Source organism: Lepisma saccharinum, chromosome 1 (genome assembly GCF_977018435.1).
Source record: "Lepisma saccharinum chromosome 1, izLepSacc3.1, whole genome shotgun sequence".
Classification (NCBI taxonomy): Eukaryota; Metazoa; Arthropoda; class Insecta; order Zygentoma; family Lepismatidae; genus Lepisma; species Lepisma saccharinum.
In genome coordinates this window covers 147,391,065-147,403,117 of record NC_139229.1, presented here as the reverse complement: position 1 = coordinate 147,403,117, position 12,053 = coordinate 147,391,065, and the positions used below count along the sequence as shown (strand labels likewise).

Below are 12,053 nucleotides of genomic sequence, written 5' to 3'. Positions count from 1 at the left end.
TAATTAGGTTACAGTTATTAGGTAAACATAAGGAACTGAGGTAGACAACACAAAACACAACCATTTTGCCAGTAGCGACCCTTATTGTAGCATTTGTGTTGTATACAAGGAGTTAGGTCGTCTGAAATTCATAAATCACCTTCTCTTGTTGATTTATGAGCTGGACTGCAATTCACTTATGCTTTTAACTCTACAAGGAATGAAAATGACATTTTGAACAGCATTTCAAGTTATTGTTTTCTTTCAAATTAAACAATTGAATCTCAAATAAATAACTTAATTACAACAAATTCACTTCAACGATTAATATATATTTCATATTACATATATGTACACATTTCCAACAACAATAGTTTAAATGAACAACGGGACACTTGACGAGATTAAATATACATAGTATTGCTAATAAAGATAAAAATAATTAACTGGAATGTATAACAATCAAGGATTCATTTCTCATTGTTTAAATATCAGGCTTGTGAAATCGAAGAACGAACTAATCTAGTTTTAAATTTTATTGCTATAAATATATTACTGAAATATTTAACAATAAGTACAATTCTAAGAAACTATGTGATTTTAGAATTACAACCACTTAACGTATATATAAGTATGTTTCATGAACAGCACCTTGACGATTTGGGATGCTTTAAATACGACGATATTCAGTTATGTAATAGTTAAAATAATAGAAACTTCGTTGAGGACAGAACTTAAGAGTATTTTTTTAAACCTTTTCAAATATAAGAATCTCTTCTGGAAACTATTGCATTGTACGTTTGTTATCTATAAATATCAGAATGTAGTAATAAAATTATGTCTACTGTCTTATAAAATACTTTAAAGTGACAATAAATCAACTACATGGCTCAATGATATTGTTATATCATCTTCGTACAAATTATTTCGCATATAATCTGAGAAAGCATTTTGATGTTCCCATTTCCTGATTATACGTACTTTGCTCCCTAGAAAAGAATTTCACTATGCACAAGGACAATTTTGGCTTAAATTGAGTCATTGACCTTTGTTGCTTATGTGAGTTGGTGATCGTACTCGTAAAAATCTAGGACATGTGAAATTACCATTGTGACCGAAAGAGCGTTTTCTTGTCTATTTTTCAAAAAACCAATCTCTCTTCTTGAAAAACTGCATTTTTTTTTCTAAATATCTGAATATTTGTTTTAACATGTACGTATCTTTCAAAATAAAAAAAAATCACGTAATAGGCCTATATTAATTAACACAATACCAAATAAATTGCTTACGATTCAAGTTAATGTATCGTTGTTCTTATTCTGCAAAAATGTTTACAAAATTATTATGTACAAGTAACCAACAATGGAGACAAAAATGAGAAACTTTTCATATCTGAAACATTCCCGTCTTAAATAATTTTAAGTCGACCCCCGCGGCGGAGTGGTTAGCACATCGCGCTACGACGCCAGGGGTACCGGGTTCGAGTCCTGGCCTGGGCATGGATGTTTGTGAGTGTCCATTCATCAATTTCATCATATCATCACTCATTCCCATCTTCGCAAATTAGCCAAAAGTGGCAGAGAAAGCGAAGTAAAATAAAGTAAATCAATCAATCAATCAATTAAAGAATTTTGAACACATATCTAATTATAGCCTATCAAAAGCTCAGAATTATTGCATAGTTTTGAAGGTAGTATTGTTTACTACATAATTGCATTGCTGTTCATTTCTCAGTACAAATTCTACGATACGATTAAAATTAGTTTGTGGACCTTCATATAACACAGGAAAATTATTCATTTTCGTTGATTCTTGTCTTGCATAAGAAATAAATCTTACGTTTTGGGTAAGGAAACCTCTTTGCTATATATCATCTTTCCTTTTAGTTTATTTCACCAACAAATTATGTTATCTTCGACGAAACAGATTTTACACATTTTTTTGGTAACAAGGTTATCTCTTATGTAACATGTATATCAGGTTAAGTCTATGGTGTGTGCATATATAGATATATACGAATATATGTGTATATCTAGACCTATGTATTAAACAGGAATAAAATATATCAATTAGTTTTGAACACTATATGGAAGAATTGTGGCCATTCATTTTGGGTAATAGGCTAAACAGAGACTTTCAGAACACAATCACGTTAGTTCCTCAATGAGATCTCTTCTCACAGAGATTTGTTTGGAAACACAAAGGGAATTCTAAAGGAACATATTCATTCTGGTCCATCACCACCAAAATCAAGGCCAATTTACACAAAGAATACTGTGTTCCTACTATTCTTAGATTGTCTTGTCTGGAATGGCAGAATTAATGCAGGCAGATTTTCCGTCTACATAAATAAAATTTACAATGTTCCCGCCGTGATCCTATAATGCTGTGCTAGATCGTTTAAGACTGGAACAAAGGTGCATGGTGGAAGCACTGTAGTTTCTCCCATGTTCGGCTATTTCCGTAACTGTTCGTTTATTTCCGTAACCGATCGATTATTTTCGTACCAGTACGGCTATTTCCGTAAGTGAACGAAGATGGACGAAGCAGGGGGGATTAGACAAGATATAGGCTGAGCCTTGTGCACATGGGAGCGAACAAATAACTGGCGCATAAATTTAGTAGGAATACAGCAGACAGTGGAAATCGGCCTTAAATCTAAAGGAAGTGCCAGTGATGTCAAATCATGTCTTGAGCAGGAGCTGATGATTTAACAGCATTGGAAGTGACAGAGTTTGTTCATTGCATTGTTGCACCCATTTTGAGAATCGATTATGGCTTTTTAGATCCGCCTTTTACCAAACGTGGACTTCCTAGGACCTGCACGATAGGAACCTTCTTCGGGGCCTCTGTGCTGCCCACCCCGTCATGACCTGGTGCTTTCTGTGGACCCGAGGTGGAAGGGACACCTGGGTCCGGTCGGGACCGCTATGCTCTCCACCCCTTCTCCGGCTGTAACCAGATGTATCCAGTGCTGGTCATCGTACAGTAGGCGTTGTAATAGCGGCCAGGACTTCGGCAGTAGGACCACAGAGGACATTTGCATCGAAACTGAGCCTGGAATTCCTCCTTGCATATCTCATTCCACCAGCATGTCCTCTGGAAAGAAATTATATAATTTTTCAAGAAATCACCCACTGACTGAGGAATGAGAATTACTACATAAAACAAGAACAGCTGAACTATAGTAAGGGAAGCGGAATTAGGCAGAATTTATCTCACAGAGCGAAATTTGAATAGTTTGCGTGGGCGACTGCAGAAAAGTTACTAAGACAGGGAACAGCATTAAAAAAAGAAAAACGGTTCCGAATTGTGGTATATATTGGTGTGTGTGTCACAAATTCTATGACGTAATGTTTACGGGTTCATGATAAATTAGAAATGTTTTAATTAAGAAAAACAGAGAGAGAGATAAAAGTAACAGATATAATAGTCAATAACAGGAAGAGAGAAAAGCCAGAGGAATGAAAGAAGCTCAGAAAACAGAGGGAGAAATAAATAAAGAAATAGAGAAGTAATTGGAATTATATATATAATAGAGAGAGAATCTCAAAATAGATATACATACCTCTGTAAGATATGCCCGCACTGTTTGATCATTATATCCTCTCTTTGATGGGTAACACCATCTAGTCTCTATCATGGCTAACAGGATTATGAACAGGGGGTACGCCAGTTTTCTGCATGATTTTAGAAACCTGTAAGGATTATTTATTTAGTCAGTATCTTGTCACGTTATGCAACATTATAAAAATATCAATACATCAAATAATATACAATAAATACACATGACAGACATATACAGTTCCAAAATAAAATGAGTATTGACAGCTATACGTTATACTCAGTGCCGTCGCATAGAGTAAATCCTTTGGTGTTCACAGCCAGCCTTAAATCGAAGAAACTTTACCCCCCCCCCCCCTACAGACCGAGATGGCAACCAACGCACAGAGAAATCAATTATTGATCACCATCGCAGAGATGAGAACAGTGAACCTAAGAGACATTGCTTAATCGAGCATACAAAAGGCTAAATTTTAGCCAAGAATCGAAGCTAATATTTTCCCCCCTCGAGTGGCTTTGCCAAATGTCGAAGGAAAGCAACATGAAAGTGCGAATATAACAGCGCATGTTTTATCGAGAATACGAACCTGGAACTTTGCGCATTGTGGCCAGGGTGCTTAGCGAAAATACATTTACAAAATACAAACCGATATTAATTTATTGCGAGTTATCATGTCCTCTTAACACCCCCCGCCCCCACCCTGTCGCCTGTGAAGACTCCTTCAAAAACAATGAAAAATTACAAAGTTAAACAACGCAATAAATCTTTGGCAAGTTTGAATTTTGAAATTACTTACTTTTCCTCGCCTAACTCCGTGGCAGAGTGGTTAGTTAGCACAGTGTCCTACAACGCTAGGGGTCCAGAGTTCGAATCCCGGCCAGGGCATGGATGTTCTTTGTCAATGACCATTCATCAGTTTCATCATATCATCATCACTCATCCCCATCTTCGCGATTAGCCAAAAGTGGCAGAAAAGCGAAGTAAAATAAACCAAACCAATAAACAATTACTTTTATCTTTATTTTAGTTTTGGAAATTCCTTTTTTGCTCCTAAGAATTAACCCCCTCTGCCCTCATGATACCGCCGAATATGTGATTTTTTTAAAATAGCTATTTGAAATTTCACAGCAAGTCTCTCGCAATGCTCAAATTTCATGATGAGAATATCAACTCACGAAACTTAAAAAATATTGTTTTAAAGCTTATCTGCAGGAGTTTATAACAATCAAGGGCGCCCGCACGATTTCTTCTCAGGGGGGGGCAGAGTCATAGAAACTTTTATTAATATTATTATTACAGCTATTGTTGTTGTTATTATTATTATTACTACTAGTACTACTACTTATATATATTTTTAAAATTACATACATTTATGATTTTCATATTCTGTATATCTATACATATTTGCATAAGTGTATACTTAACATATTAATTCATCTTGGACAAAAAGCTTTTTTATATAGTTAGATATTAGACTGAAAGCTTAAATGTAACCCTATTTCAATAATAATAATAATAATAATTGTTGTAACTTACGGTCTGTAAGTCACAAATACAATATTTTGGGTTGTAAAATATCTCTACAATTACGTTAACTCTTTCCAGAAATCTCTAGCCCCTTCTTGGGGGCGCCCTTGATAACAATTATAATTTATTTTCCATAAAAATGTAATTGGTAATTATCTATACTCGTTTTACATGTGTACCAAGATAAATATTATTTCCTGCTAACAGTGTCTTCGTCTTCTTTCGTTTTGACCCATCTACATTATTTAAAGGTTTAAGGAACGCATTTTAACTATGGATGTAAGTGTAAATATGCTCATTTTGGTGATAGCCTAAAACCTTCGCGAAGCAACTATTTGCAATGGAGTTGTTGAGGAGGTTTGCGGCCTTAATTTTGGGTGAAATGTATTGGAAAAGAAATATATTAGGCTAAAACATGGAAGATCTTAGGAATTACTATAACAATGCAAACAGTGCTTGCATTATATCTTAACTACTGCTTACTTTTCCCCAATACAGAAGCTGAACGAAAGGAAAAATAAAATACCTCGTACCTCGGCCGCTATAGGCATTCTCCGAACAGTTGCTGCCATCTGTTGACAGTGTTCTTTCGGAAGGTGCACGTGCTCCGATTTCCAGTTTTCCCCCTTGGTTTTTTCGGCTTCTTCCGTAGAGCTAGATCACGGGAAGAATACAGCAGAAGGAGTTCACAGCGCCAGATGTGCGCCGGGCTCTCGATGGCTAAGGGTGAGCTTTTCTTGTCACCAGTCGGGGGAAACTGGGAAATTTGAAGCATCGTCACCCATCGTGAAGACTTTATGAACGAAAAAAGATGCTTTGTAAAATAAGTATATTGAAATGTAGTGTTTTATTGTGCAGGAAAGAAAACAAATTGAAAATTTTCCGTTTTCGGTTGGGGGTTCGTGTGCTCCGTGAACCCCCTTCAGGCGACGCCTCTGGTTATACCACAGACAAAGATACCTTTATCTGTGGTTATACTATACCCGCGGCCTGGAAATCTGGTACAGTCACGGACACTTCTAGATTGTAATGATCCCATTGAAGGCAAACTGTATCGTTACAACCCAGAAGTGTCCGTGACTGTACCACGTATGGCAAAGACAAAGCGAGGGCTATGAATCGTTGGTTCCTGCACACTGTGTGGCAACGTTCAGCATACAGCGTTTGCCAAGTCCAAGCGTCAACACTCCTTCCAAGGTAAATAGACCGATCAGTCCATATCTATCCAACAAACATTAATATCATTTGCGTGTCAGTTCTCCTACATCCATGACATGGCAAAGCGAGAGCATTATGTTGTCGTATACCTTGATGTAAATCCAGACTTGAGCAGGCGTGTCAAAAACATCGGAAATTCTGCCAGGCGACTGATTTTGTGTCTCGGGTTATTCCTGAGTAAACAAAAAATGATCGATCAGACAATTCGATTATTGATGGCGGGGAAAGAACTTTGGCGAATTTTCCAATGTAAACAAGTGGAATACAGATCGTCACCGAGCTTATTTACTTATAAAAGATAGGAAACAAAATGGATCACTAGAAATTTTTGAGTGATATAGAGAAACAAAGGTACCTAGAAAAGATTGGCAATTTCCCGGATCCTTTGGATGCAGATATAAGGGACAATACTAATATTTTTCAAGGCAATGTTGATCGTCTACCATCAGTTTCGTTTTTGAAAAGACTTCTCCAGGTTGAAATGAAGCTTATAACATTGAAATACTTCGATCACAACAGTAAAGAGATAATAATTACTACGGTTAAAATTATTGTAATATACTAATAATATATACCTAATTAAATACATTTTATTCGAATTTTATTATTATTGTTGTTGTTTATTATTATCATGCTATTCGATCCCAAGCCGAGTGAATATCCAGCACAACTATTTTCCATTAATACTTTTACATTTCATAGTTACTATACTGAAATGCACAGTTATTGTATTTTGTTATTAACTTTTGCACGTGTCGTTCAAGAAAGGACTTCAGAAGTTAGAAAAAAATACAAAGTTTATATTGTGTGATCTCATCTAAAATTATATTTTTTTCGAATTCTGAAAGCTGTGGAACCATTTATTCTTTGAATTAAATGGTAGAATATGAAAAAATATCCTGGTTCCTGTATTTTTCACTCATTTTTTCGACCTAATGCATATTTTGCATTGATTCGTAGCATACCCGTTCATGTTGGAACGCTACGGATTACTCTGTTCGAATACTAACAAAGTGAACTTTATTTCTGTTATTAACAATAAAAGTAACAAACATCCTGCTTTTTTTGCAACTTGAAATGAAGGATGCCAATTTCCAGAGAGGGGGAGAAAGGGTTGACTGACCTACCGACGGCCATGGAGAGAGTGCTTATCAACAACCAAAAGGCAAATGCGTTATAATATGATTATAAATAGTTACAACTTTTAAATGTAATCAACACATATGCGTTAGACAATTATAATTTTCGAAACACGTAAAATATTTTAATTTGATTTGATGAAGTGCCGACTGCAGAGCCTACTCCCTCGTGTTTGCGGCCAATCTTTTCGATTTACTGCCTAAATCCACTGATCTTTCCGTATCGGGTCTGTCTGAAAACGATGCATAGATACCAGAGAACAATTGTTTGTTCCCTATCTCATGTTGAAACCAAAAGCCACACAAATATTGTCGCCTTTTCCGAAGACACTGCCTTTGCACCTTGAATTCAATGTTATTCTTTTCGAAACCGGAAGTGCAGTCCCCGCCAGCGCCAAGGAAGCACAGAAATGTAAACATCCGGTGAATAGCGCCCATTTTACACAGGCCCAGTATCCAAAGGGTGTGCCAAGGAAAAACATCATGAAGGGGTTTCAAAAACGGGTTAATTCTTTCTTCTATTTTGGTTATTTTACGTTGAATTTTTTTAAAAATTCCTAGATCAGTCCCGACGATGAGAATGAACTATGAAGTCAGTGGTGTATTCAAGGTTCGGCTGGTGGGGTCATAACCGATCGTTGGACCGGTAATATAAATATTTCATCCATCCAGCCCAACCTGACAGAAATTATCTGGCGACACCTTGGAGGGGGAGGGGGTCAAATAATCCTGGTAGGATGGAAAAAATATATTTGCTTTCAAGGATGCTTGCTTGAGCCTTATAAGGGTGGGTCAGGGAGGGGTGCCCACAGGGGGAGATTATGGCGTAGGCTGCGCCATCGAGATTTTTTGGGGGGGGATTTTTCTCTTCAAATAATATAAAATTCAACATTCATTAGATGAAGACAAGAAAATGTTTATGGGGGGGATATCTAACTCTTACATACTAGGTCTTAATTGACACGTGGTTCTATGGGAAATTCTGAATTAAACGTTGGGAGAGGGGGGGAGGACAGTATCCAACTCTAGGTTTTAGATTATTGCGGGTATTTTAGGTATAGGGAATTGAGCATTGAATTGAGGAAGTATACAATTCTTGTGTATTACTATTGCCTAAGACTGTTGCGGAAATTCTGGTGTGGAGACAGAATTATTTTTTTGGAGGAGGCAATATTCACAGTAAGTCTAAAATTGGCATGCAAATTTTGGTGTTAGGATTTAGTATTAAATTTAAAGGGGGAGATATGAAGCTCTTGATAAAGTGTTAAATTGTCAAGGGATTTCTGTAGTGGAGAGAGAGTTCGAACATTAAATTTTACTGTATTTAGCGATATGGTATCCACACTTTTTCGACCCCGAACGTGCAAAAGAGAAGCTGGAGAAGACTAAATATCTCGGGATCCTAAGAAAGTATTGACACCCCATTAAATTAATATTCTTGAAAGCCTGCAAAGAAATAGATGTAAACATTTTCTTTATCGCTTCGCTTCCAATGATGTATTGCGAGAATGCGTGTTTGGTGCTTTACTGAGGTGAATGTGAAGTTTTATACTATAGCTGCATTACATGACATAAGCGAAATACTCGATATTCATTAATAACGTCACTTCTTAAAATATAATGCTTAGTGTTGGTATATTGCTTAATTTAAAGCAGGTGCATTATTTGGGACAAAAATATAACGAATCCGCATTTCTAACTTCTTGTCACAGGAAAATTTTACTTTAACAAGTTAAATTTGCACTGAAGATAAAATCCACGTAATTATTGTTATGGGTTACTAAAATATTTATATTTACCCCAAGAAAACGGGATGTGGTGCGGGGGGAGTTCTTTGAAAGAGGAACCGTATTATATTGTGCCCTGAGCTTTAGAATTTCTAGCTAGGGTTCTGTAATGTCTCGTGAAATAATAATTGAATCGATCATACGACAGGAGCATTTTATTTGGTTTGCCAAGATTGAATTTTCTATCTTTATCTTAAGTTGTGTAACAATTTGTGTTAAATACTCAAATTGTGAGTTTTATAAACCAACTCACAAACACTCTTTATAAGCATATTTACATAATTTGATTTACTACATTTAATCAATCAATGTGCTAGTTTTAAGTTTTTTTTCGAAAATCCAACAATTAAAAAATATGGACAGTTTAACATGGTATTTCATTCAAATAGACATCAATTATCACGTATTCATCCAAGCTATTTTGAGGGGATTATGATGAACGATTTTAGGGAAGGTCTTGAACGATGGGCGCCCCTGTTTAGGGAGGAGGGACAGATCAAGTATAGTGTTCAGTAAAGCTAAGAAAAAGTTACTTTCGGTAGGCACGCTGTCGTAATTAAATACGACTTTGTGGTATTACGGTATTACCACATGGTTTGAGGGCGCGAATGATATGATTTGGGGGGACGCATAGCATGATTTTGGGGGGATGGGCACCCCTGGGTAGGAGGTTGGTCCTCTTACCCCTTCCGTCAATTCCCACCCTATAATAAATCAATCAATCAATCTGATTAAAACGGTAAACTGTGCATTCCATGGAGGCAAATAGAAGGAGTGTGCATAGGGGAGAAAATAAACTACAATACATTTTATCTCACTGTTTTACACACTCTGTATTGATGCTCACAAACAGGGCGTATCTAGGGTGGATTAGAATCACCCGAAAATCCAATTAGTTGTAACGGTAATAAGATCCTTGTACACAAAACTTCTAGGTGAAAATATTACAGGGGTAACTGCGCCCCCTCTTATCCGGCATGGACACCTATGGGAGTGTGGATGCAGAGACTCACCCATTCTATGGCCGCCTTTAAATATGTAGGGTTTTCCCCAGCTTAGTTGCCATCGATCGGAGGCTGGGTGAGTCCCAGAGTCGCTCTATGTCGGGAAATAATCCTAACTGACATCACTCACATTCTCAAAAGTGACGGCGCCAGAGTGGGCCAGGAGACAATTTGCGTATAATATCTTTGCTCATGGTGGCGTATTATTGTGATTATTATCGCTTGTGGTGCAGTTGTTCTAAGGACAACACTGCAAACATATAGTGCGATCTGGGGACACATAATCAGCTAGCATCGCAAATAGAAACTTGATGGGTAACGTCGTCGCCTTGTAGGTAAGGGACTCCGGGTTCGATACCCGGTTGAGGCACTTTGCACAGTGGTGCATATCCCACTTTAAATTGTAGGCCCAGTTCTGATTAGCCTATCTGTGCATAAAGTAGACTTAGAGAGAGAGCGAGAGAGAGAGAAGAGAGAGAGAGTACCGGGCACGATCCCGGTGGAAACATACTGCACTTAAACTGCAGATCCATTGCCGATTAGCCTATCTGAGAATAAGGTAGATTTAATACAATATGTATAATTTACAAGATAACTCTTCAAATAATTCAAACATTGCGACACTTCCTAGTGACTGTACAGTGGAATTCTTAATTATTACGTTTAAAATTGTTCATCCCCCACTTTCATTCTTATATTCTGCATATTTGTAAGGAATGAAATTGTACTGAGGCTGGTTCGGATGTTGTCGATTTCTTCGCTGGAGTTTCGGTTTTAATTCTTGAACCACGTAGTGCTCAATCGAACTGATGAGCAATTTGCCTTTTAATATTTATGAATTCCACTGTACATCAAAGAAATTCATGTACATCTTTCTAAAACTAATTATTTTACATGTACAGATACTCAATCTAATCATAATCATATGTATAGACGCACAAATTCACACACGACCTATATGAGTTCAAAATATTCTGGCGCTGTTCATCATACTTGCAAACTACAAACAACATGCAATTATTTTTTACTCATATTCATACTATTGATATTGACCGGTCACATAATTCGCAGTGACCCAATTTGGATCTTCCGTATATTCCGATCAATAGTTTAAGTTGAATTAAAACAATTGAACATAATTGTAGAGCATAATATCACCAATACGCAAAAAAGCATACTTACATAGTCTAAAGTAATACTATGACCTTGACCTGAACTCAACTCCGGGTGTGGTGTAAAGATCCTGCAATGATGGGACCCTGTTTATCAAATGTTTCGAGAGCGATGCTCCCGACTTCTGCCGGGCGAGTCCTGAACCACTGCGTTGCCAGGCAACGCTCCCGACGCTTCCGAGAGAATTGGATAATGAGGAAACCGAGTAGATTGCCACCGTTATGAAACTGATTCTGGGCTATTAAAGGTCAAGGACTCGTTTTATTTTATTTCTGGAAAGGGGAGGGTGGGGGAATATAGTATCGTAACCATAGCTTTAATATGTCTACGCGAGGGTGTTGAACGAGCCTTACGACTTGTTAATTTTCGCTGATGTTTTTGGTATTTTCCCTATTTTATGCTGGCTCTTTCATCTCTTCGGGCTGTTCGATGATGGGCGATATTAGATGAAACTGATGAAGTAACAAATACAAATCAAGGGTCCTATGTTCGAGTTCCGGGAAAGTCATAGACATTTCATGTTTGTTCAGTGTGGTATTTAAGAAATTTCCAGAGGGGGGGAAATTCTACCGACTGTCTAGAGACAGCATGAGATAATGCTTATTTATTGTTGCGTGACCCGATATAATATATATAATATGTAATAATATATATATATATA

General features: G+C 37.0%; 1 protein-coding gene across 1 annotated transcript; it reads right to left on the bottom strand.

Moving 5' to 3' along the window:
• Positions 1 to 312: 312 nt before the first annotated feature.
• LOC146002327 (uncharacterized) lies at positions 313 to 11,485 on the bottom strand. Its single transcript, XM_083140053.1, has 3 exons — positions 11,402 to 11,485; positions 3,548 to 3,677; positions 313 to 3,078 (listed from the first exon to the last, which is right to left on the bottom strand). Coding segments are annotated over exons 1-3 (303 nt in total). The 5' UTR covers positions 11,404 to 11,485; the 3' UTR covers positions 313 to 2,907.
• Positions 11,486 to 12,053: the final 568 nt, after the last annotated feature.

What these genes read in the sequence shown, in the direction of transcription:
- LOC146002327 (XM_083140053.1), bottom strand. An exon ending in TGCGGGCATATCTTACAGAG is followed by an intron (nt 3,079 to 3,547) that starts GTATGTATATCT and finishes ATTTCTTTCCAG; the next exon opens with AGGACATGCTGGTGGAATGA.